The 26,718-nt window shown below is 37.6% G+C and overlaps 1 protein-coding gene across 10 annotated transcripts in view; it reads left to right on the top strand.

Moving 5' to 3' along the window:
* PCNX1 (pecanex 1) overlaps positions 1-26,718 on the top strand; it is a 129,467-nt gene that overhangs the window by 77,834 nt on the left and 24,915 nt on the right. For all 10 annotated transcript variants that reach the window (XM_037031511.1, XM_037031512.1, XM_037031510.1 and 7 more), the window contains 12 exons: positions 1,631-1,663; positions 4,701-4,872; positions 5,338-5,448; positions 7,215-7,306; positions 12,989-13,098; positions 13,326-13,431; positions 15,226-15,318; positions 18,185-18,335; positions 20,669-20,810; positions 22,452-22,629; positions 25,209-25,317; positions 26,185-26,314. In XM_037031511.1, coding sequence (XP_036887406.1) covers positions 1,631-1,663; positions 4,701-4,872; positions 5,338-5,448; positions 7,215-7,306; positions 12,989-13,098; positions 13,326-13,431; positions 15,226-15,318; positions 18,185-18,335; positions 20,669-20,810; positions 22,452-22,629; positions 25,209-25,317; positions 26,185-26,314 — 1,427 coding nt within the window. The remainder of the gene's footprint in view (positions 1-1,630; positions 1,664-4,700; positions 4,873-5,337; positions 5,449-7,214; positions 7,307-12,988; positions 13,099-13,325; positions 13,432-15,225; positions 15,319-18,184; positions 18,336-20,668; positions 20,811-22,451; positions 22,630-25,208; positions 25,318-26,184; positions 26,315-26,718) is intronic.

The following is a 26,718-nucleotide window of genomic DNA, read 5'->3' as shown; positions in this document are numbered from 1 at the left end:
CTTTTGGAAGTGAACTGGGACTTGGGAGAGAAGTCATGATTTGGAGAGTAACACCTTTTGAACATTTTTATTGAAAAGTGATAAAGTCTCTTACAAAGATGTAGCCTAACTTATTTGATGATTTTGTTGTGAGAATGCAGATGATATATTTGATATAAATAATATTGAACTGCGTAGTAAACTTGGAATTTGTGGGCAGAACTAGAATTTGTATAAGCTCACCCATATTTTGTGCATTTCTTGAATGGAGTGATGCTGCATTTGAAAGCATTCTACCTAAAGTATGTGATCAACCACTGCGATTAGGGACTTCCGCCAAGATGGAGGCATAGGTGGAAATACTGTGCCTTCTCCCACAACCAAGTTTGAATAAAACAAAGGTTTGGAGAAACAAAGACACAACCAANCATTCTTCCCTGCCCAATTAATGTTGTCCACTGCTTTTAGGTACTGTGGTTAGATATGGAAAAGGTAAAATATGACTGAGGTTTTTGAAGTGAGTTAACTAGAAGAATGGTAATATCATAAACAGAAATATGAAAGGTCTGAACAGATAGATGTTGGAACTGAGAGAATTTAAAGATTACCTTGTCTCCTGTCCAGCCTAGGGACACGTGCCAAACTCAGTAAGCTTGGCCCAGTCTAGAATTGTAGGGTGATGATAGACCATCCTAGAGAAATTGCGCGCTATGCTTTTGGAAGTGAACTGAAACTTGGGAGAAAAGTCATGATTTGGAGAGTAACACCTTTTGAACATTTTTATGGAAAGGTGATAAAGTCTCTTACAAAGATGTAGCCTAACTTATTTGATGATTTTGTTGTGAGAATGCAGACGATATATTTGATATAAATAACATTGAACTGCGTAGTAAACTTGGAATTTGTGGGCAGAACTAGAATTTGTATAAGCTCACCCATATTCTGTGCATTTCTTGAATGGAGTGATGCTGCATTTGAAAGCATTCTACCTAAAGTATGTGATCAACCACTGAGATTAACCGTCTGAAACTGTTTAGCTTTATTGAGCATAANAGGGGGGAGGGCGAGAATAGTGGGGGAAATATAGAATCCAAAGAACTTGAGACACATGGTTATAAACTAAGGGGGGCAGAATGGTGGGGGAGGGAGGGTGCGGGTGGAAGGGATTGAAGGGGGGGAATAGAACAACTGTAATGGTATAATCAATAAAATATATTTAAAAAAAAAACCCCAAAAAAACCCACTGCGATTAACCGTCTGAAACTGTTTAGCTTTATTGAGCATAAACTGTGATTGAAAAATAAGATTAAAAGAAAAGAAAGCATTCTACCTTAACATACTTACTCATGGTAATGAGCCAGGCATTAAGATGGATCTTTCCTCCATTCGCCATTTCCGAAATGTTATGCTAGATGCGAGTGATTAATTAACCACAGTAAGTAAGAGTCTGGAAAGATTTGAGATGTTTTTTAATACCACAGTCACACTGCTATCTGGAGGTGATATTTTGTTTTTTGTTGATTTTTCAGCAGAATTGATGTAGGTCATTTCTTAGCTGTGAAATACTTGAAAGTATATTAGGCACTTGAAAGTTGCTTGTAAAATTACCAAGACTTCAGTAGTGTAATCTCTCTTTTTGTTTTATTTTTAGAGTGTTCAACCAGATTCTTCTTCCCCCAGACATGTAAGTCACTCTAGTAACTCTTTAACATTCATCAAAACCTTTTTTTAGGTCATATGTCAGGTTGAATTAATATTTATGTTATTACATTCTCATCTAAGTTTTGACACACTACTAGAAATACAGGTGATGTATTAACATGAAATAAAATGGCAGTGTAATTGTGGACTCTAAATCTTGGTTGGAAATGAGCATAATTCGTTTATGACAGCCTGTTGCAGGTGGAGGCCTGCAGGTAGGTAGACATGGTTCATACAAACTCACGGTTATTTGATGACTTGCATTAAATAAATTTTGAACAATAAATCATGAGTATTGAAAAATAGAATTGTTGAAGTAGGAAAAACTTTACATTATTTCGCTTAAGTAATCATTAAGAGACAGAATAAAGAAGTAATGAGTTGATTTGATGTTTAGAGCTGTGGACACTAAGAAGATTAAAAATCTTGTTACTCACTTTGGGACTTTTAGGCAGAAGTATTAGCTACCTAACACTATTTATTATAAAGCATGATTTGGGTTTAGACCTCACCCTAGAATATTTACTTAGTAGAAAGAACCAAAGGGCATTCTCTTCAAAGTGGTTCAAAATGAGACTCCAAAAATGGTTTATAGTGATGCCTTCTTCCTTGAATAGCCATTATTTTCAGCCATGCACTGGGACACTTAACAGTGTGAGTAGACGGGCAAAACAAGGAGGCACAGGGTTTTCTTTCAACTGCTTATTTATTATTTTGTAAAAATTCTTTTGAAATATAATGATATGTGGAATTACTGGCTTTGACTTTTTATTTTGACATAATTTCAGGCTTAGGGAAAATTTGCAGGGATTGTACAAAGAATTCCTGATGCTGTTTGCCCAGATCCCTGTGTGAACATTTCACCATATTTGCACGCTTCCTTCCTAGTCCTTCTCTCTCTCCCTCTCCCTCCACACGTTCTCACTCTCTCTCACACGCACACATGCACACTGTTTGAGAGGAAATTGTAGACACGATGCCCCTATGTCTTTGTTTCCTAGCAACAAAGGTATTTATTTACATTAATTCAATATAATTACCAGAATCAGGACGTTAATGTTGATACACGACTATTTTCTAAGCTACAGTTCTTACTTGGGTGTTTTCTATTTTCTTAATTGGCAGTAAAACATCCCTGATAGTGCATTTGGTCTATTTAGCCTGCTTCAACCTGGAGCAGTTCATTGGCATTTTTGGTGGGTACCGGCCAGGTGTTTTATAGACCGTACTTCAGTTTGAATTTGTCTATTTCTTCTCGATTGGATACAGGCCATGCCTGTATCGGTAGGAACACTACAAAAGTGGTATGTTCTCAGTGCATCACTTCAGGATGCACATGGCACTGGTTGATTGTTTTGTTGGTGGTGTTAACTTGTGTTTTGGCTAAGGGTAGTGTCTGCAGGGTATTTTCCCTCTGCAATATGAACATTTTGGGCTGGATAATCTTTCTTGTAGATTAGGGTGCTGTCCGGTAGGGCACAGGGTATTACAGGGTATTTAGCTTTATCTCCAATCTCCACCTACTAGATGTCAGTACCCCCACCCCAACTGTGACAGCCAGCATGTCTCCACACATTGTCAAATGTCTCCTGGGGGTCAAAATCCCCTCCCACTCCCTTGAGAACCTCTACTCTACTGTAATGTTATTATTTTTCTTTTGTAGTTAAATATCTTGCAGGGAGATACTTGAGATAATATATATATTCATTTGCCCTTCAGACTTCCACCCACTTGTTTTTAATATTTATTGATGTTTCTTGCCTGAACCATCATTTGATTGTTGCCAAATAGTAATTTTCTAATTACATCATTCCTTCTAAATGTATTTGTTGACTTTTTACTGTAAGGAATAACTTCCCCTTCTGTCTTTATTTTTAATATTGGTGTAGATTCATGCGTTCTTGTTTTATCCAATCAACTATATATGTTACTGTCATTTATTTTAATGCTCAAATTGTTTCTGATTTGGCCATTGGGAGTCCATCTAGCTGCCTTCTGTGTCTTTTTGGCGTATCCTTATCATTCTTGAATCTCGTCCTTCAGTTGGGGGGTGGGAGAGGTACACTATAATGTGTTCCAAGCTCGTTGCATACTTTCCCTACCCTAGCGTGAAACCAGCCTTTTCTCTATGGAGCCCTGGTTTGTTTGTTTGTTTGTTTTTTAGTGAGTAATGGTATATATAAACTAAAATGTGGATAGTAGTAATCTATATTCCTAGAATGTCATTGCTTCTAGGTCTTCTCATTGTATAAAGCTAGGAAATGTATATATGTATATACATATGTACAGATATATATATATCCATAGATATAAGAATAGATGTGTATGTACAATTGATCCTTGAGCAACATGGTTTTGAACTGTATCTGTCCACATATGCACAGATTCTTTAAAATAAATACTGTAAATGTAGTTTTTCTTCCTAATGATTTTCTTAATAACATTTTTTTCTCTAGCTTACTTTATTATAAAAATACCACATATGATATGTATAACATACACAGTATGTGTCAGTCAGCTATTTATGTTACTGGTAAGGCTTCTGGTCAACAGTAGGCTATTAGTAGTTAAGTTTTTCTGGAGTCAGAAATTATATGCAGATTTTCGACTGCGGAGAGAATGTCAGTGCCTCTAACCCTCTTTTGGGGAGTCACAAGTTATGCAGGTTTTTGACGGTCAGGGGTGGGGTTGGCGATGGTGGTGGCAGCGGTGGCGGGTTGGTGCCCCTAAGCCTGAATTGTTCGAGGATCAACTTGACACATACACACATCTATTCTTATTCTATTTATTTAGATATTAATAATAATGAGCTCATACTGATACCTCTAATTCAATCCAGTTTCACAGGGTTCATTCAGTTCTTCTTCCTTTCCATATTTGTAATTCCCTTTTGCAACAGTCAGAAATCAGGCTTCCATATAGAAACGTTTTGAATCCTTAGAATATAAGCCATCGAAGATCTCAGTAGCTGTTGTGACTCTTAAAGTGAACTCAACTAACTTTTTAAATGTCATTTTCAGGGTCATAATCGTATCATTGCCTACAGTAGACCAGTTTATTTCTGTTTATGTTGTGGTCTTATTTGGCTCTTGGATTACGGAAGCAAAAACCTCACTACAACCAAGTTCAAATTATATGGAGTCACTTTCACTAATCCACTGGTGCTTGTGTCAGCCAGAGATTTAGTTATAGGTGAGTCATCTTTAAAGTGTTTCATGTCCTAACATTAATTTATTTGTATACAAATAGTTTACTGATAAATATGTGGATATAAATAGTTTTAATAGGTTTACTTTGTTATTTATTGTAAGCCTCACCGTGAGAAACAACAATAGGACTATTATGAATGAAGAAAAGCGAATGAGCAAATACGATAGTTCTTCTGTTTTTGAAGAGGACGGTGAAAGGTTTCCTTTGGATTCTATAGCTCAGGTTTCTGTGATGTGAAAATGGTTAAAACAGATTTTAAAAGCTTTCATAGTTGAAAAGATTATTTAATGCCCCAGCAGTTACATAGAGAGAAATAATATAAAATATCTTTAAAAAATTGCTTTGTAGTTTACTTTTTGATTTTTTTATCATTTTATGATCTTAAATGAACAAAATGATGGTTGAGGCATATCCTATTTTTAAATATGCTTTTCTTTCCTTTTATAGTGTTTATACTCTGTTTCCCAGTGGTTTTTTTCGTTGGTCTCCTGCCTCAGGTGAATACATTTGTCATGTACCTTTGTGAACAATTGGATATTCATATCTTTGGTGGTAATGGTGAGTACTTGCTCATAAAAATTGCAGTTGACAATATTATTTTTACAAATCATTAAGGAATAAACTGAACATTAAAAGTTTAATTTTTAGATTTAAATTTTTAAATTTTCATTTTAGAATTGAAATTAGAAACATATACTTATTTATTAATTGAAGACTGATCAGGAATTAATTTGTAGATATGAAAAAGCAGTCAAGTCTGCCACTTTAGTGAAACATATAGGGCTAATGGAGTTGACTCATAGAAATGGTGAGATGCTGTGGTCTGAAACTCGAAGTCATAGTGAGTTCACATGGAACCTGTATAGACTTACGGCATATTTATAAAAGGTCGTCTTTTCCAAATTGAGCTCTGATGCATGGCATTATCGTTGGATTTCGAATCGGTGTATGCATTTAGTGTGCTTATATATTTGGTTTGGGTGCTTTCTTGTGCCTTTTAAAGGGGAACACCAAAAGCTTTTAGCGAAAGCATTTTCCTAAATATGTTTTTTAGAAGTATCTCTGTTTCTAGAGTTTGGTTATGAATTGATATACTGAGAAATTATTTCCCTATTATATGTGTATTTCATTTTCAAAATAAGTAAGACCAGTATTACACCGGAATGAATAGAGATGGTTTGCACAATTTGAAAATAATCCTACGAGCAACCACCATGGTTAAAATACAGTCTTACTTGGTTTAACCATTTAAAAATTTACTGAAAGATATATATACAACTAGAGAAATAATATAAAAGGGAAAGAAATTACCGTTATTGTCTATTTCTCTTTATACTTCACATTTGCAGTCGTCATTTATCTTCCAAATATGTGCATTGAGAGATCTCTGCTTATGCGTCTTAAATTTTAAATAGAAACTATGCCTTTCTACATTTCTGTGTTTGTAGAGCATTTTTGACGTTTTGAAAAATTTTTGAAAGGGGTGCGAATATAAGACTGGGCTGATCTTCAGCATACCTTAATACGTAGAAGACAGTTTCAGGATTCAGGGACCATTATAGGTGCTGTATTAACTCAGATGCCTACATTAGGTGTCATGTAGGTAATGTGTAGCAGTGGGCTTTGTCATGTGATTGACAGACTTGTGCAAGTCTCTTTTTAAAAACAGGCTTGTGCTTTTTTTAAATATCTCCTAAGGAAAATTTTTTCCTGTAGATGTCTTTTTTTGTTAACCGTATAATATTACCATTACAGAAAATCTGTAATCCATATTTTAAAGATAAAGACAAGCTATTTTAGCCATCCTCTATCCCCTAATACTATAATCCCATTGGATCTATTTTAGTGTTGTTGTTATTGTTAGTAATTAGTCAGATCTGTTCTTTTTAGTGAGAAATAACAAACACGTGGGAGTACAGTTTACTTCTGTGGGTCACACAGGTTCTGCTTACATAGCCTAATATCTTTTAGTGAATGCTTAATATATCGCTAGTCCTTTTCTGGCCTTGGCAACCTTTGTCTCCCCATATTTTTGTAAAGCATACCATTTTTGAAGCATAATATAGCCCTGAGTTTTTTTTGCTGTAAGTGTTCATTACTTTCAAAGTGAATATGTTTTATCTTGTATCAAAAGTTGTGAACAGTAAGTCTTTGTTATTTCAGAATCCTTTGAAAGCACAGGATAAAGTAACTGAATTTTTAAAACATCAAACGAAAAGATTTAACTATAGTCATTATACAATTTTAAATACTTTCCAGTGCCCTTTAAAGATACTTTCTCCCCATAAATGTTCATGAAGCATTATTTTTCCTCTCCTGTCTAGCCACTACGAGCCTGCTGGCGGCACTCTACAGTTTCGTCTGCAGCGTGGTGGCGGTAGCCTTGCTCTATGGGCTGTGTTATGGCGCTTTGAAGGTAGGCAGTGTGTGGTGCTGTGTTTTGTCTTTAAGGCTGTTTTCCAGTATGAAACGTGTTTTAAATTGAGTAAAAATGATTTTTTTCTCCTGCCACTTCAGCATGAATTCCCAAGATCTTCCTATGTTGAACATTTTTCTCATTTACTTTGAATTTGCAAGCAATTTTCATAGTTAACCATTATAAAAATAAAATTCTTTTCCATGCAGTTATCACATTAATATTAAAAACAGATTATCAAAACCTAGGCTAGTCTGAGCCCTGGCTGGTGTAGCTCAGTGGATTGAGCGCGGGCCTGTGGACCAGATAATCGTGGTTCGATTCCCAGTCAGGGCACATGCCTGGGTTGTAGGCCAGTTCCCGGCAGGGGCCAGTTCCCAGCAGGGGATGCACGAGAAGCAACTGCACGTTGATGTTTCTTTTCCTCTCTCCTTCCCTTCCCCTCTAAAGATAAATAAATAAAATATTTAAAAAAAAACAAAAACAAAAAACCTAGGCTAGTCTGGAATAGAGGTGGGAATGGTATTAACAATACAGAATTAGTTTTAGATTTCTGGGTAAGAATATATGTAACTACTGTTCTTATCAAGACTTCATAAAACTTTTGAAAACTAGTTCAAAGATTGCAATTTAAGACATATTCTAGTAAAATTAATGTGCTGAAATTTAATGGTATTATTTATTGGTTTAGAAGGATCTGGATGAGCCTTATTAGCTCTGTTTTTAAAAGATCATGACCAAATTGTAAATATAAAAGCTTTAAATTTCTCATAAACAACCCTCAATCCCTATTACTACTTTTTCTTTATGATTAGTATAAAACAATCAGAGAATAATAGGATTGAAAGAACTATGAAAAGTGACTCAGACACTTTCAAGAGAGGGTGATGAAGGCTATGAAAACGGAGTCTTATGGGTATACTAATCATTACCTTATTCAGCCTAAGGAATTAAAGATAATTTTTAAGGGTGGCTTTTTAATGAAAACTTGAAGGATGAGTGGGAATCAGTTCATTGAAACACGGGAGGAAGATTCATGAAACTGTAAAGTGTGTGTCTAGGAAATGGCGAGGCATTTGGAATTGCTGGAGGTCTGGTGCGTAAGGAAAACCGGGCTTCAGTCAGTTTGGGAAGGTAAGCCATGGCTGGCTTATGCAATCCTTTCCACCCTGAACGTGTTGGGGTTGGGGTGCAAGACCATTGAAATAGGGGAAGTATGGCAAGATTGACATTGCATTGTGGAAAGATCACCTGGTCTCCAGCAATCGGATATAAATGTAAGCAGGGTCAGAAGCAAGGGGCTGTGGTTTTGCACCCTTAAAATTATGTGGGACTTATTTAAAATTAGATTTGGTCAATTTATTTGGGGACTCTAGGTAGAGAGAGAAGAACCAGAATAAGCTCCAAATGACTTTGGGTATGGTCTGGCTCATATAGCTGACTAGATAGTAATACCAATGCACAGACTTGGAAACCTTGGCATTTAGTGAGGAAGGTGGTTGTTTAAATTTGGGCATGTTTATTTGTTGACATTTAAGGGGTATCCAGAAATACATAGTAGAAAGCTATATGTAGAAAGGTTTGAGGTTTAAAATTAATAGATTCGAAATTCATCAACAAAATTAAATCAAGAGTAAGAAAGAGACTGCTACTGTGGATTGCTAAGAGAAAATAGGTGAGGATAGAACCCTGGGAAATGCCAATATTTAAGTGTTGGAGGAAACAGAAAGGAGACTTCAGAGGCAGTAGAGTCTGAAAAAGGTTTTTATTGAACTGACCAGTAAATAGGATACTGGTGACTGTAACAAAAGCAGGAGCTTTGGTCTTTCAGCTGAAGAAGATTAAATGGAGTTTTGAATGGATATTAAGGAAATGTATTCTACTCTTTCTAGACTGTAGTTGGAAAACTTACACAGGCCGGGGATTGATTTCTGGTTTTTGATTTTTACAACAATATGTAACTTGATTGCATTTAAAGGGGAAGGGGAACAGCCTAGTAGAGAGGGAGGTATTTGATGGAGCTAAGGCCAAGACGGAACCGGAGACAATGCCGTCCCGATCCACGCTTCTCCCACCTGCACCACCTGTAAAACCTCTTCATGTAAAAGGTTTAGATCAGTGTTTTGAGTCACGTGTTGTTAAGTGAGTTATTGTTCGGAAGTTGCAGTTATAGACGTGAACAGTGTGGTTAGTTTTTTAATGCCTCGTTTACAAAGGCCTGTTTAATTATGTAGCAGAAGAGCAGCGATTGTAAAATTGCCAACTAAGAACACCATGTCTTAAGATAGGTGGGAGGATGCGTTTTTTCCCTTCTTTCTTAGTCATGGCATTTGCATTAGACTATTTTAGTTTTAGATGTCACCTATTATAACAAATCTGCCGGTTTAGTTATGTATGTGAACAAAGATTATGTGCAAGGATTTCATTATAGCAGCGTTTATAATGGCAAAAGCTGGAAATAACTAATATTTGTCATTTGTGAATGGTTAATTTTATATAGCCACACAATGGAATACTATACAGTCACCAAAAATAAAACAGATTTGTGTGTATGTGTGTGCTATACAATATGATGATTCAATATATGTATACATTGTGGAAGGATCTCCCCCACTGAGTTAACACATCCATCACCTCATATGTTTACCTTTTTTTTTTTTTGGTGAGAACATTTAAGTTCTGTCTTAGTAAATTTCTGTTATGTAAAATAGTGTTATCAACTACAGGCACCACGCCATCTATTAGATCCTCACGCCTTACTCATCTACAACTGAAAGTTTGTGCACTTGCACAGCCCCCCCGTTTCCCCTCCTCCAGCTCCTGGCAACCACTTTATTATTCTCCTTCTGTGAGTTCTTTTTTTTAAACAATTCCACTTATAAGTGGTACCATTCAGTAGTGTTTATCTTTCTCTCTCTGGCTTATTTCACTTAGCATAATGCCCTCTAATTTCATCCATGTTGTTGCAAATGACAGGGTTTCCTTGTTTTTTAAGGCTGAATAATATTCCATTTACATATATATGTATATATATATCACTTTATACATATATATGTGTGTCGCATTATACACACACTCAGTCCACATTTTCTTTCTTTCTTTTTTTTAAAGATAGGCAGTATGCCAATAAAGGATGTTTTCTTTGTGCTTTTTTTCTTTTTTAAACCACACAGTGCCTTGTGCATACATAGCACAATGATGGACAAGTACATAAGAGGTTCATGACAGTGTTAACTTTGGACAGTTAAAATCAATGGGTAAAATCATCACATACCGTTAGGAATGATTTTTCTTCTGATCGACTCACTAACAGACTTTTACATCTATTGTTTCATGGTATCTGCTTTCCTTGCGTTACTCTTTTGTTTTTTTTATGAACATTTTGTTCTTTAAAAGCTGAATTTTTTCTTTAAGACTACTTTGCATATGTTCTCATACCTGTAAGAGATTACTAGAATTTGGGCCATTACATAATGAAGCAGAAACTTCCAGACCATGGAAGTTTATGGTGGGCAGAACAAACCATCTTTCCATCTTTCAAATGGGGTCACCTTCCCTGAGCAGTTTTGTCCCTCACAGTTTCTGTTGTTTCTCCTGCTTCTGAATCTGTCTTCGATCTCCTGCTTCTGTCTGAGTTTGATAGAAATGCAGAAGTGGCTTGGTTTGTTTTTCTAGTAAGTTACTCAGTAAGTTAGTACTTAATTATCTTTTTATATAGTCATGGATTACTTTGAATGTGTGATGATTCTAAATCCTTATCTCAATGAACTAAGTTATTTTGAGGTTGATTAACAGTACTTTGCTTTTATCTGAGAGCAGTCAAAAAGTAGTGTCAATATTTGTTAAATAATGTCAATCATCTTTTGTTTTTTTTCCAAGTACTTGTTTTAATTTAGGCAAAATTTATGTACAGTGAAAAGCATATACTTAAGTACACAATTCGGTAAGGTGGACAAGTGCATACACCTGTGTAGTACACACCGCTATCAAGACATAAAATACTCCCATCACCACCAGAAATTTCCCTGCCCTGACCACTTTTTACTGTAGGTTTGGTTTGCTGTTCTTGAATGTCACATAAAGGGAATTTACTCTTGTGTCTAACTTATTTTGTTGAATACAGTATTTTTAAGATTCATCTACACTGTGTGTATCTGTAGTCTGTTCCTTTTTAGTGCAGGGAAGAATCCCATTTAGTTTTAAATCGTCTTTGCTCCCATCGCATGAATGTGCCCCAGTGTATCTGCTGTCGCCGGAGTCGTACGGGCATGTTATTTCAGAGTCAGGTGTTCCAGGACTTGCACCAGGAACAGCAGTTCCTGCCCCTTTATCTCTTCCTCACAGTCACCCCTTTCAGTTCTTTGAGCTGCTTTTTGGGGGGGTATTTATTTTCATATCTCTTAGAAACTAACTTATATTTCTACTTCTTGTATTTTCTTAAGCTTTAGGCATTATCCTTTGGCTGTGCTTTGTGGAAGTTGTGGGCTTAACTTGTTTTCATCGCCCACCCCACTCCAGGTCTCAGGCCTCCACCTCGGCGATCTGGTCCCCTCCATACCCGGACAGGTTCACCTATCACCACTGTGCAAGTGCTCGTCCGGCATACATTTTGTTTGCTTATGTGTTTATCTTTCCTTCTCAGACTCTTCGCAGATTGTTTAACTTTCTTCTCAGTAAATTCAAACACCAGGAAGTTCAGTTCCTGGCTCCACCACTTAACTGGACACATTAATTAAACCCTCTGTGCCTTGCTTTCCTCATCTGTAGATCGGGGAGTAACAGTATGTGTCTCCAAGGATCATTGTAATAATTACTTAGGAAATACAAAGATCTAAGAATGGGGCTTAATACACAGTGTTCCGTGTGATGATAAGACTTTGATTTAGCCATTATAAAATAAAAGGTGTCTATGTTGCAATGTGAAGCAGTTTCTAAGGCTATTATTAAATGGGGAGAAAAAGCAAGTTGTATAATAAACTATTATTTGGTCCCTCGCTTGTACTATTTTGCCTTCCCAAATTCCCAGAGAAAGAGAAAAGATGTTAACTGGTATTATCTGGTCGGTGCCAGCCACCACGCCGGTGGAATCCAGCGACTGCAGTGAGCAGAGCAGATGCGTGTTTGGTTGGCCTTAGACCTGAGCCTTTGTGCGGCTAGTGATGCAGTTCATTCGTTCAGGAGACACCGCGTGCCTGCTCAGTGCTCTGGAAGATAAAATGGCTATTGCGTGAGCAAAGGCATCAAGGAAGCAGCAAATGTTAACATTTTCTTTTGCCCAATGTGATGTCATGTGTTGTTTTTTCCTTCTCTATTATTATAATCAAAAGTTTACTACACCAAGTTATTTTCTTCTCAAAATGGAGAATATAGTTTACTGCAAGCTTAGTATTACTTTAAATCTGAGAGGGATTGACAGCAGCGTGCATCAGGAGCAAATGAGTCACCCGTAGTGTCCAGATAGAGCTCTTGTCCCACGACAAATGTGAACGTGGTCTGGCAGCCCCATTCCAGCCCATCAGAAAGTTATAAATCTAAACATTTCCGGAATAAAATGCAATTAATAATGTGGTTTAAAAGTTTTTTGTTGCATTTAGTTACTTTTCTTCATAGTATAGAGCTACAGGATTATATGGCAGACCGTAAATTAGAAACATATTACCGATCACATTTTTCCCTCAACAGGATTCTTGGGATGGCCAGCATATTCCAGTACTTTTCTCCGTCTTTTGTGGTTTGTTAGTGGCAGTATCCTATCATCTCAGCCGACAAAGCAGTGATCCATCTGTACTTTTGTAAGTTAACTCAGTTGTTACCGAATTAAAGAAATTTAAATAAGCTGGCATTTCTGATTATTGATGGCGTCTTAAATGTTTTTAGAATGTACCATTTGCTGATGACTAAGTATGCTTGGATCACTTAGTTTTTATCATGACCTGTATTTGACACTGGAAGTACTGGTTTTCAGGTTACATGTGTATTTTTATATTAATTGTTTTCTCTCTTTTTTAAAAATATAAAGCTCTTTGATGCAATCTAAGATTTTTCCAAAAACAGAAGAGAAAAATCCAGAAGACCCTCTGTCTGAAGTAAAAGATCCACTGCCTGAAAAACTTAGAAATTCTGTTGTAAGTTCAACCTTTTTAAAATCACTTAAAAGATTTAAATTTGAGACAGTTCATCATGTTATGTAATGAACACTTTCTGAAGGCTTTTAACAATTGGGAGAAAATGTATAGCTACAGACTGTAACTACATATAGTTACAGATTAGTTATACATTGTTGATTGCCTTTGTTTAAAATTTTAACATGTAAGAAATGCTCATTCCTCAAATTGGTTTCTACAGAGAACAGTGTGCAAAACATTTATTTTTAGATCAGGTAAAATTAAGTTATTTCATTGTTTTATACAAGTCTTAATCCTATTTCACTTAAACTGGGATTTGAAAGAAGACTATTAACATAAATTAGAGTTTGTTGTTATTGATCTTACTGCTAAAAACTGTGTTCTTGTAAGTGACCTGCCAGTTTATTAGTGTGTTTTATTTCTCAAGGACAATCTAAAAAGTACATCTTGTGTGTGTTTATTTTCCTGGTTGAAGGAGAGAACAATAACCTGGACTAATTTAATATACTCCAGTAATTATAGTAATTTAAAATTTTTTCTGATTTAGTGAATTTTAATGTTGCCTGCATTCTTTTAGTCATTACTTGAAAAATGAATTCTGTAAATTTATATCTGTTTTATGGAACAAAACATAAAATTCTTTTTCTAAGTTACTATTTTAGATTTTTTTCCTTTTTTTTGAAAGAGGGGAAGGGAGGGAGAAAGAGGGAGAGAAACATCAATGTGTGGTTGCCTCTCCCACGCCCCCATACTGGGGACCTGGCCTGCAACCCAGACATGTGCCCAGGCTGGGAATCGAACCAGCAACCCTTCTGTTCTCAGGCCTGTGCTCAATCCACTGAGCCACACCAGCCAGGGCAGAGTTTTTTCATTTGTGAAAAACTGACCTTATTATATAGGTCTTGAATTAGACACAGTACTTACTGTCAGTGAACAGGAGCTGTTCACATTTTTTTTTAGATTTTATCTATTTATTTTTAGAGAGAGGAGAAGAGAGAGAGAAAGAGAAGAACATAGATCAGTTGCCTCTCATAGGTGCCCCAACCAGGGAATGAGCCCGAAACCCAGGCATGTGCCCTGACTAGGGATCGAACTGCCACCTTCAGCTTTGCAGGATGCTGCCCAACCAACTGAGCCGTACCGTTCAGGGCTGTTCGCATATTCTTAAGAAAACTTTAGAAATACAAAGCTGCTTCAGGATATATTTTTTCTGACTTTAGTTTTTATGTTAGCAAAGGATATTTAATGTTACATGTAATGTAGATTACTTCTGAATCCTGATTCAAAGTGTGAATCTATGAGTCAGTCAATAATGAGAGATATCTAGAGATTTCTGATTTTTAGTATATAACCAGTAAACAAAACAAAAGTCCAATAAGTAAAATAGGATATATGCATGCAGGTTCATCATTTTAATAGATTAATGAAAATATAACTTTGTTATCTAAAAGGATATGCCTTATGAATGATATAGTAACTTCAGTACCTCATTTCCTTTTTCCATAAAAGTTAAGACCATTAAGGGGAAAAAAAATACACAGTTTCATTATAAAAGACATTGTAATGATACATTACACAGTGTGTGGAACTAGATGAATAAGTTTAATTTCCTTGGTATTGGAGTGTCAAAGCAAAATAATGTGGGAATTAGGGAAGAATATGAGGCTTAGAGTTAAGAAGTATGTAGAATAGGATCAGTGAGAAATTATTTCTTACACAATTTTCCAGTTGGAAATGAAGGAAATATTTTGTAAAATTTTTAGGTGGTTGTTCACTGCTTCTGCTTTGTTTCAGAGTGAACGTTTGCAGTCTGACCTAGTAGTATGTGTTGTGATCGGTGTGCTGTACTTTGCTGTTCACGTGAGCACAGTGTTCACGGTGCTGCAGGTGAGGACGCATTTGGGTCTTTTGTTGGGGAGACAATGACTTGTTGGGCTCATTTCTGATTTGATTGTAACGTTTGTTCATCCTGCTGAAATATATGAACTCCCTGAAGTCTGTTCCAGCACACCTGGAAGTCTGGGACCTCATCGTCTCAACTTGGGGCGGGGTGGGGGCGGGGTGAGGGTGGGCGGCACAGGTCCCCCCCCCCCCCCCCCCCCGTGCGCAGTGCCCGATCACCTGCAGACCACTCGGTGCCCCTCGCTCCGCTCCCCAAAGCGGGTCTCTGTGTCCTCTGCTGTGGGTTTGATTGTGCAGCTTCCCGTGGTTTCATTCTCGCTTCTGTGCTTGAGTTACGTTGACTCTCTGGTCTGGTTGTCATCAAATTTGAAAAGTTATGGCCTTAAATTTTTTTCCACCCTTCTCTTTCTTTCTTTTTTAAAAAATATATTTTATTGATTATACCATTACAATTGTTCTATTCCCTCCCCTTCATTCCCCTCCACCCGCACACTCCCTCCCCCACCATTCTCCCCCCCTTAGTTTATAACCATGTGTCTCAAGTTCTTTAGATTCTGTATTTCCCCCACTATTCTCGCCCTCCCCCCTATCTGTTTTCTATCTACTGTCTATGCTATTTTCTGTACCTTCTCCCCCCTCCTCCTCCTCCCACTCCCCTGTTGCTAACCCTCCATGTGTTCTTCATGTCTATGGTTCTACTCCTGATCTAGCTGTCCTCTTGGTTTGCTTTTGTTTTAGGTGTGGTTGTTAATAACTGTGAGTTTGCTGTCCTTTCACTGTTCATATTTTTCATCTTCTTTTTCTTATATAAGTCCCTTTAGCATTTTATATAATAAGGGCTTGGTGATGATGAACTCCTTGAACTTGACCTTATCTGAGAAGCACTTTATCTGCCCTTCCATTCTAAATGAAAGTTTTGCTGGATAAAGCAATCTTGGAGAAGAACTCAAAGTCCCAGAGCCGATAACTCTAAGCGACCAAGAGATTACCAGCCTCTCAGAAGCACAGTTCAAGACATGGTTTATCAGGATGCTCACAGAACTGGCTGATTATAGTCACAAATTAGAGGAACGTATGAAGGCTAATCCACCCTTCTCTTTCTGCTCTGCTCTCAGCCCTGTCTCAATCCCACCTCTTGTACTTCACTGACCTACATCTTAGGCCTTTTGAAGCTGTTACGTAGTTCACTGTTCATTTTAATTTTTTTATGCATGTATTTAATTTTGAGTATTTTCCATTATTACGTTGTCAACTTCATTAATTTTTCTGTATTGTATAATCTGCCATTAATCCTATCCAGTGTATTTTTCGTCTCTTAATTTATAATTTTCATCTTAAGTTTGTCTTCTTTTTTTTTTAATTCTCCCATGCCTCTACTTAACTTTCTGAACATTCCATTCTTACTCTTTTCTAATTCTAACTTCTGTCACTTGCAGGTTGGTTTTGATTAATTGAGTTTTTCTCCACTCCATGGGCCATACTTTTCTGATTGCATGTTTGGTAATTTTTGATTGGATGCTGAGCTTTACAAATTGTACCTTGTTGGGTATTGGATAGTTTTATATTTCTAGAAATAATCTTGAATTTTGTTTTCCGGTACTATTAGTTACTTGTTAACAGTTCGATGCTTTCAGCCCCTGTGAAACCAGGGCTGTTTTCAGTGTAGGGCTAATACTCCCCCCACTGAGGCGACACCCTTTTGAATACTCGAGCCAGCAACCTGGCTCTGGGGACGGGAGTGTGCGTGTGCTGGATACTGTTCTCTCTCACCCTTTCTTGTGATTCTTTCTCTGGTCTCATGGAGTTTCCTTGCACACGTGTACTAATTCCCGTGAATAAGCCAGGGGGACCTTCTGCAATCTTCAGATTCTTCTCTTTTGTGTGCTGTCTCTTCTGGTGAACTCTAGCTGTCTCAAGTCTCTGTGCTCTCAGCGTCATCCTGTCAGCTGTGGGTGCAGAGCTTTGTGTGGGTTCCCCCCCGCCCCGCACTGCAACATGGAAACTCCCTCAAAGCAGTAAATGGGGGCAGTGCCAACGCAGACCTCTTAACACTGACCTCACCAGTTTCCTATCTCTCAGGGTTCACTGTTTATTCCCTTATGCCTAGTGTATTGCAGACCATTTGGTTCGTATATTTTATTCTGTTTTGGTTGTCTCGTGTAGGAGAGTGAATCCCTAAAACAGTCCATTTGGCCAGAAGCAAAAAATGTTCATTTTCCTTAACATTTTTGCCTGTTTTTGTACTCTTTCAACTTGAGCTATTAATTCTTGAGCACTTGCCAACTGAGTCAGGTCTGGTGGTTTTCAGGGCTCAGATGGAGGCCTCTGCATGGCCAAGAGGTTCCAGAGTCTCTAAATATGCAACTTTTAATTTGAATATTTGAAGCAATGGTACTTGATTTTTTCATTTATGAACTTATATATACATTAGAATTCTTTTTTTTTCATACCTGCCTGCTCTTCAGTCAGGTTTACAGGTTTATTTAGTGGCTGTACTTTATCTGTACCAGTTAAGACAGTTAAATACATTGCTCTGCAAGTCACATAGAACATTCTTAGAGCAGCAGGTGATACACTTCAGGCCTTTTTCTCATTATATAGAAGTTTGGGACTCCAAAGAAAGTAGTAAATACATTTTACAAAATTTGTAATACGTGAACAATCACTAACTTTGATAGCCGACTTAGAAGAACTACATAGTATAGAAACTGTGGACAAGTATTTAATTCTTAGATTCTAAAATGGACTTTGCTTTCTCCAGTATCAAGTGGAGAGTTGAACCGACAAATCAGAAGGTCTCCTGTTGAAATGAAAATCACTTTTAATCTCCTCAACCTTGTTCTTCTTTCAGCCTGCTCTCAAGTATGTGTTGTATGCACTGGTCGGCTTGGTCGGCTTTGTCACCCACTATGTGCTGCCGCAAGTTAGGAAGCAGCTGCCGTGGCACTGTTTCTCCCACCCTCTGCTGAAGACGGTGGAGTACAGTCAGTATGAGGTTCGAAGTAAGTACTTCGCTAGCGCCCTTCTGTTGAACACTGTGAGTCTTTGCTGTTCTGCTCTCAGATGACAGATAGATAAGTATCAGTAATAGCACACACCTTGGCTGCACATCTTATGCTTCGGTTTGAAGCTGTAATGAGTGAAGCTTTGCAGGATGCTTTAGTTTTGGTGGAAGCGTAACTCTCGGTGCCACAGCGCAGCTTTCCGCAGAACGAAACTCCCTTCTCCCCTCTCCAGATTGTCCTTCACAGACCTCACTGGTGCATCCGTCCGTGTGTGTCTGTGACTCCTCTTTCCAGTCCCTACTCTTCGATTCGGTTTCCTTGCCATGTGCAGGCAACAGTCCTCTCTAAGGCTTCTATTTGAAATATTTTAACTCAGAGCTTAGGGGGAATAGAGAGGTCTCTCTTCCTATTTCCACCAGAGATACTGGGTCCTACCGCAGATGGGGTTAAACGAGTTGAAGGGGTGAAAAGAAGGTAAAACATCTGTAATTGCTGTCATTTGTTCACATTTGTGATAAAGTATATAAAATGACTCGAAAAGAGGTATAAGTCCAGTCCACTTGGCAAGATTCATGCTTGCCCATCTATACCCTGACTTTTCTGTCCTGTAAGGTATTCAGTCCGATTGGCCCCATCACGTGTAATACTCCTCATTTTAGAGAAATATTAAAAGTTGATACCTATGTCATAATTTAGTACCCACTAGTGACTAAATAAGGCAGTGTTTTTTTCTCAAACTTTTCTTTAGTTAGTAAATTACTATAGAGAGGAAATCCCTCTGTTGTTTGAAGATACAGTATTTTCTTTAGAGAACTCGGACGTTTTAGAAAACTTTCTTTTTTTTAAAGATTTTATTTATTTGTCTTTAGAGGGGAAGGGAAGGAGAAAGGCAGAGAAATATCAATGTATGGTTGCCTCTCATGAGTCCCCTGCTGGGAACTGGCCTGCAACTCAGGCATGTGCCCTGACTGGGAATCGAACTGCAATTGTGTGGTTTGCAGGCCCACACTCAATCCACTGAGCTACACCAGCCAGGACAGAAAACTTTCTATACCCATCTTGACTTTGCATTCCCAGAGCCAGTTCCCTAGGCCTTTAGCAGAGTTGCTCACAGCATCGTGGTACGGTAATCCTGGTCACCAGGTCGATCCTGGAGAGAGAACTGAATAAACACCAGCATGTAGGTTGCAGTAACAGCACTGTGCAGACCTTTCATGACGTCTGTGCTTTTTAAATAAGGGAAAATAGCATCAAACTGTATAAGAATCTGTGCTGGTCCATTCCTGCCATCAAGAAAGTACCTCAGAATGATGTTTTTTGGTGATAAACTATCAGTACTGCTGTCATATGTAAATGAAAACAAGTGTATCTGGTTTGTTTTAAACAGCAGTTTTCATTAGAGTAAATCGTTGGTCATATTGTTTCTTTACTTTTTATCTTAACAAAACATTTCGTTTAAATGTTTACAAATTTTGAATCAACGTAAGGTTTTTGACTTGTTGGAAGTACTAGGTATTAGCAATGTTGATTCCCCCCTCCTTCTACTGGTTTTAGCGGCTGAAAGGGGATAGCTCGTTAGAAAACTTCGTAAAGCCTGCAACACTGTTTTCATGCAGCCAGACAGCCTTGTTTTAAATCTTCCAGTTTATCCTAGGCACTTTCCCCAATGAAATAATGTTAAAGTATTGGGAAAATATTATTAGTAGTGAAAATGACTCTTAGGAATTGTGTGAATCAAAAACATATCTCTTCAGCCCTGGCTAGTGTAGCTCAGTGGATTGAGCGCGGGCCTGCAAACCACACGATCGTGGTTCGATTCCAGTCAGGGCACATGCCTGAGTTGCAGGCCAGTTCCCATCAGGGGACTCACAAGAGGGGCAACCATACATTGATATTTCTCTCCTTCTCTTCTCTCCTTCCCTTCCCCTCTAAAGATAAATAAATAAAATCTTTAAAAAAACATATCTCTTCTGAGATGTATGTCTTATAAGGTGTGTGGGTCTGTGTCTTAGGATTTTAAATACAAAGGGGCTGTCTAATACAGTAGACTGTTTTCCAAAAGTTCTTGGCATAAGTGGGAAAAAGTTATGCTTAGAAACTGTGGTATAAGAATTAAAATAAATTTCATCCAAATTTAAGCCACATTTAAGTTGCAAAGTTGGATGTGCCTCAGAAGTCAAAGAAGTTGACAGTTGATTAAAGTACTGGATTTCTCATGTCATTTATAATAAAGCTGAATTCGGGTTGTAGGAGTTTCCTTTGTTATCACATTGCCAAACTACTTTCTACATAAGATGATGTGGTCCTGTTAACTTATATTCCCTTGTTAGGTGCAGCCACTGTGATGTGGTTTGAGAAACTTCATGTGTGGCTTCTTTTTATGGAGAAGAATATCATCTATCCATTGATTGTTCTCAATGAGCTTAGTAGCAGTGCAGAGACAATTGCTAGTCCAAAAAAGCTGGATACAGAGTAAGTATAATATTCCTTTGATTTCAACTGGACTACTGGGGACAGTCAGAAGCAATGTCTTAAAGTTACTAGTTAAGTTACAGATAATAATTGAGTGTCTTCTTGGTGCAAGGCACTGTGAGATGAAAAGTCCAGGTGAAGTTTTGTCTTCGCCTTCCCTTTTCTGAACGTGTGTTTCTGCTCCTGGCCTCTCACTGTCAGTTGATATCTTAGGAGAGGACATTTAGTAAATAAGGTTAGTCTGTAATAGTGGATGGTAAGGTTGGGAAGTGGTTGTTTTTATGTATTGTGTAAATCAGTCCATATACAGGGTGGGGCAAGGGTAGTTTGTTAGTATGAGAAGAAACAATTTATTCTTCTATTATTATGTAGGGATTGTTGTAGTATTTTCCATGAAAAATCTACTTTGCCCCACCTTGTAGAGTTATCATATAGTCCTACCCACTAGACGAGGCATGTGTTATTGGGGGTTAATATGTTTTCTATGTGCTAAGTGTTGTTAATGTTAAAGCAATAGAAGTACTGAGAAAATGGAGAACCAAATGTCAGAATTGTAAACTGTTAACTTATTTTTAAACTGATTCATATAAAGAATAAGAATCATAATATATATTATTAAGAGGAAGTACAATGATAGTTTATTATCAGATGTGATTCACTTAGCTATATAAATCATTTCTAGAAGTCTAAATGTGTGTGTGTGATGTGTGTATGCATGTGCACACGCACATGTACACACCCCCCCCCAAAAAAAGCCTGTCCAGAAAGTATCCAGCTACGCACTATGAAAACCAGACTTTTATTGAAGAATGTGCAAGATACAAGAAACATTGTATACAGGACAGTGATGCCTCAGTCCTCTTCGTAGTAGGCACCTTGGGACCTCACACAGTTCTCCCAGTCGCCATCAGCAGCCCCATTGTATTTTTCTGAATCTCATTGACAGTCTGAAATCTCTTCCTTTCAAAGCTGATTTTTAGTTTTGGGAAAAGCCAGAAGTCACAGAGAGCCAAATCTGGGCTGTAGTGGGGCTGAGTCACCTGAGTGATTTGATGTTTTGCCAAAAATCTCTGCATGAGACGTGTTGCATAAGCAGGCATATTGGGGTGATGAAGCTGCCAATCACCAGTTGCCCGTAGCTATGGTCTTCTGAATCATTTGCATAGTTGCCGTGGAGGACTGTTCAAGTTTAATGCAAAATTTGATGCAGAGTCATTGCTGTACTCAGTCATTTTGAATGTGATGGCCACACAGTGAACATGCTCAATCAATGGTGTCTACCGTCCTCACTGATTAGTACAGTGAAATCGTCATTGTTCACATGTGCACATTCCAGTCCACTCTCCTTGGCTGCCAGGTTATACTGATGTCATGCAAACCATTCTTGTTATATTAACAGTGGCTGGAGTTTTTCCAGACAGACTACACACACACACACACACACACACACACACACACGTGTGTGTGTGTGTGTGTGTGTGGAGGGGGGCAGCTGATTAAAGATGGTAGATACCTGGAGTAGGAGGCCATGTTGGAACCACCAGAAATTAAATTTAAACGAAATGGTGATTTTTTGAGGGTAGTAGATTTTCTCAAGTTTTCAGTCTTTGGTTGATGAGTTGTGCTTTCTTTTCTTCGTAGATTAGGCGCTTTAATGATCACCGTTGCTGGTCTGAAGTTGCTGCGATCCTCTTTCAGCAGCCCCACGTATCAGTACGTCACAGTCATCTTCACTGTGCTCTTCTTTAAAATTGACTATGAAGCATTTTCAGAGACCATGCTGTTGGATCTCTTCTTCATGTCCATACTCTTCAACAAGGTAATTCATCACTGAAAGGAGTAGCCCTCTCTGTAAACAGCATCTCCCTAGGTAATACACTAGTAAGGGCTATCCTTGCATTCCATTCACATCATTATCTTTTAAGTACTGCTTTTCTTCATTTATCCAGTTATTTAGGAGTCTGTTAGAATCCCTAAGTAGTGCTAGTAACTATGATCCATAACATATAGTTCTTGCAATAGCTAGGAAGATGAGATTAAGTTATGTGGAAACATTAGAGAAACACTAGGTATATATTTTTAAATATGCAGGATCTTCCAAAAGGGGGTGTGGTTTTTGGATAATTTCAGAATTATCCAAAGAGTAACAATTGGACTGGGCTGTGTGGACTGGATAGACAGAAGAAATAACCTGACAGCTGATTAAAGATGGTAGAAACCTGGGGCAGGAGGCCATGTGGGAACGACCAGAAATTAGTTTGATGGGGACATTTGCAGAATGCTCTGAAGTTTACAGAGTGCTTCTAAAATTTGATGTCCACCCGTAAGAGAGGTGCTTTCAGTCCTTTTATAAATTAGATGCTAAAATCTGGGTCTGCTTCCTACTGTTTCAAAAACCTTTTTGCTGAACCACACTGCCTTTCTAAATGATGTCGATTGTGCAGTCAGATTATTGGTAAATTCAGTGGGGCTTAGATTTCGTGTTAACACTGACCACATACAAAGGACTTTGACATATATTATCCCATTTGATAGGTAACAGAGCTGAAGCATATGAGCAACAAAACACAGTGAAAAGTCCAATTTTAGGAAAGTTAGCCTGGTCACCCACATTTGGGATGAATTGGGGAAGAGAGAACCTAAAGGTATGGAGAACAGCTTAACAGACTGTGGCAGTAATTTAGATGTGATAGAGGTCCGACCGGATGGGAACAGTACAAACTGAAAATCATTCGTCTGAACAAGGTGTTGGTGATGATCAATTTCAAAATATTATGCTAAATATTATGATAAATAACTTCAAAATTTGCAATATTATATTTAATACTAATTTGTATGCATTTTTATCATTTATTTCCTCTTCTGGTGAGCATGGTTAACCAGAGGAGGAAGCCAGAGTTAATCAGAGACTTGTTTGTGTAAAGAAGTGTGTGGTGTCTCACAAATTTAAATACTTAGATCGGAAATGTGTTGCATCTTATTATACTGGTTGGGGAAAAAAAGATAAAGTTGCAGTAAGTTATACACTAAACAGTCCTTGAAATGGAGTCACTACACTTATTTTGTATTAGTTTGGATTTCCTTAATGCTTTCATTTGTTAAGGGAATTGGTTTTGAGAGCGTATCATGTTCCCGACTGTCCTAGATGCTTGGGCTACATCATTGAACAAATCAGAGAAAGCTCTGCCCTGTAGGACTTTGTGGTTTATACAGTTACTTGATAGAACTTAATAAGTGATAAGTAAGTAATAGTGAAGGGATCTCTTGAAATAGATTTTGTAAGATACCATTGTAAGCTGCACTACTGATTTAATAACTTTTCAAGAAGAATTACTCTGAATATATACAAAAATATTTTTACCCACTAACTACTTACCCATGTTATTGTATATTATTTTTTCTTTAATATTACACTCAAAATTTGAGTACATTTTACATTCAGAATCTGGCAAGTTTTCTGGACCACTGCTTTTAAGGAGTTATAATAGAGTCTTGATAACATGCGTCCCACTTTTACTTCCTGTCATCCTGATCACATTAGTACCAAGGGTTGCCAGCGTAATTTGGGTCATGACAAAGAATACAGAGGTTCATCTGCATTTTCTAACTGGTTGAAGTTAATGGTTCTTTTTTAATTGGAAGTTAGAGAGGTTCATTGTAAATTAGCTAACTGATTTAAGTATGAGGTGTTTGGTGCATGAATCTTGGGACTAAATGAGAACCTCTGGCTTTTACGATGCTGTGACCTTGTAGGAGAATTGGGCCTTGCACTACAGGGCATGCAGAGGCACTCTTAGGCATTTTTACTAATTTTGTTTCAGTGCTAAAGACATGTTCAACAACAAAACAGATCCTAATTTAAATAGGATTGAGAAGTGTATTGTGTTTCCATTGACAATGACAATTGAGGTCATATACAGATGTCCAGCATACACTACTAAATTCTTAGGCAAACAGGCAGTGACAACTAGGTGACAACTTTATCCCCTGCCTGGCTGCTTTCAAACTCTTTTGACATTGTTTTTAAAATGTACTCAGTTTCCAGAGCACTGAAATTGGAGGGAAGTGTCTTAGAATCGAAATATATATGTATTACTTAAGCTTTGCAGACATTTACCTTTGTTTTGCTTGTTGCAGAAACAGGAGGGCATAAGCTAGAGCCAGTAGAGGGCGTCACATTCTTTAAACAGATGAAACACGAAGCATGAGTCAGTTGGCTGTTTTTACTTAAAAATACACGGTGGTTTGGCAGTTGATGTATCTTTTCCTCTTATACGAATATCAAATAATGTCAAAATTGTTTCCCTATTAGGTAGGGAAAACAGGGTAGAGCTGTTTCATTTTCTTTTCAAATGTCCGATAAGTTCTGTACTGATTGTGTTCGTTTTCCTCCCGCAGCTTTGGGAACTCCTTTATAAGTTGCAGTTTGTGTACACGTACATTGCCCCGTGGCAGATCACCTGGGGCTCTGCCTTCCACGCGTTTGCTCAGCCCTTTGCAGTGCCCCGTATCCTTCTGATAAAAGTTTATGAGAAAGGACAGTCATATCCTTGATGAGAACCTTGGTTTGTACGCGTAACCTTTCACAGGCATAGAATATAGGTTACTGTGTAATAACTTATCAAAAATTCACAATACTTTAGTTCATACTTATACTCATTTTTATTGTTCAAGTTGTAATAACATCTGTGGCCCGCAGATCATCTGAACATGAGAAAAGTATTAAGGTTTTATAATTAAATAATGCTGATTTAAATTTTATGTTTATATATATGAGTATTAAAGTCCAGGAATTTTCCTTTTTTATAAATCATTTTTTATTTTTCAATTACAGTTGACATACAATATTATAATAGTTTCAGGTGTGCACCCCAGTGATTAGACTTACTCTCAGATCATCCCCAGTATATCAGGAATTTTTAATAAATGCAAAATGTATAGAAATATTTTTAAATGAAGGAACATTTTTAATGAATATGATTGTAATTGAACTTTATGTCCAAAATCTTCTGTTGTCATCGTTTCTTAAAAGTATTTTTCAAATACAAGTAAAGTTTAGTTTTATCTTCCGGAAAATGAAATCTAAGCCTCTCTACCCAAAAGTGATATATGGGCTTTTATCAAATACATGTTAGCAAATATTTATTTAGCTCCCTTCAGAGCACCATGCCAAGCTGTGCTTTCTAGCTGTGTTTTCCTACTGTTCCCTGATACGGGTCAGTGGCACCGTTTAAGGGCAGTCTTTCCTGTCCTCTCATGAATGTTATTATTCTAATTGCTGTCATTACAACTTGTTTGTGAGATGTGTTTGTGTGTGTGTTGTGTTTGTGTGTGTTCACATGGACGTTAAGGTCCTTAACCAGTTTTCCCGTAGATTCGGCCATGTTGTTCGTTCAGGCCGCTGTGTCCGCCTTCTTTTCGGCCCCACTGAACCCCTTCCTGGGCAGTGCAATATTCATCACGTCGTATGTCCGACCTGTGAAGTTCTGGGAGAGAGACTACAAGTGAGTAAAATAAAACACGCGAAAGCCAACTTTATTTTTTTATTAGGAAAAACTATCAACAGCATTAATATCAGTGATTGAGGGTTGTTAATTTTTTGTATTAAAAATATTTTGCTAAAATTTTATAAATTCTTGTAAAGTTTCAAAACTATATAAAATTAGAAGAGCTGGAGAATGATTACTCTTGATCTCTCTGCCTTTTTTGTAGTTATGAGAAATATTATAAAATTGTAAGGTATTGTAAAATTGATTGGCTGCCTCTCACAGGCCCCCAACCGGGGACCTGGAACACAACCCAGGTGCGTGCCCTGACCAACATGGAACTGAACCGGTGACCTTTCAGTCTGGTTTGCTGGGCGATGCTGAACCTGCTGAGCCACACCAGTCAGGGCTAGTTATGAGAC

Source organism: Sturnira hondurensis, unplaced genomic scaffold (genome assembly GCF_014824575.4).
Source record: "Sturnira hondurensis isolate 20B ecotype Veracruz unplaced genomic scaffold, ASM1482457v3 Scaffold0021143, whole genome shotgun sequence".
In the NCBI taxonomy this organism is placed as follows: Eukaryota; Metazoa; Chordata; class Mammalia; order Chiroptera; family Phyllostomidae; genus Sturnira; species Sturnira hondurensis.
Note: the sequence above shows the minus strand (reverse complement) of the source record. Positions and strands in the feature narration are given on the sequence as shown.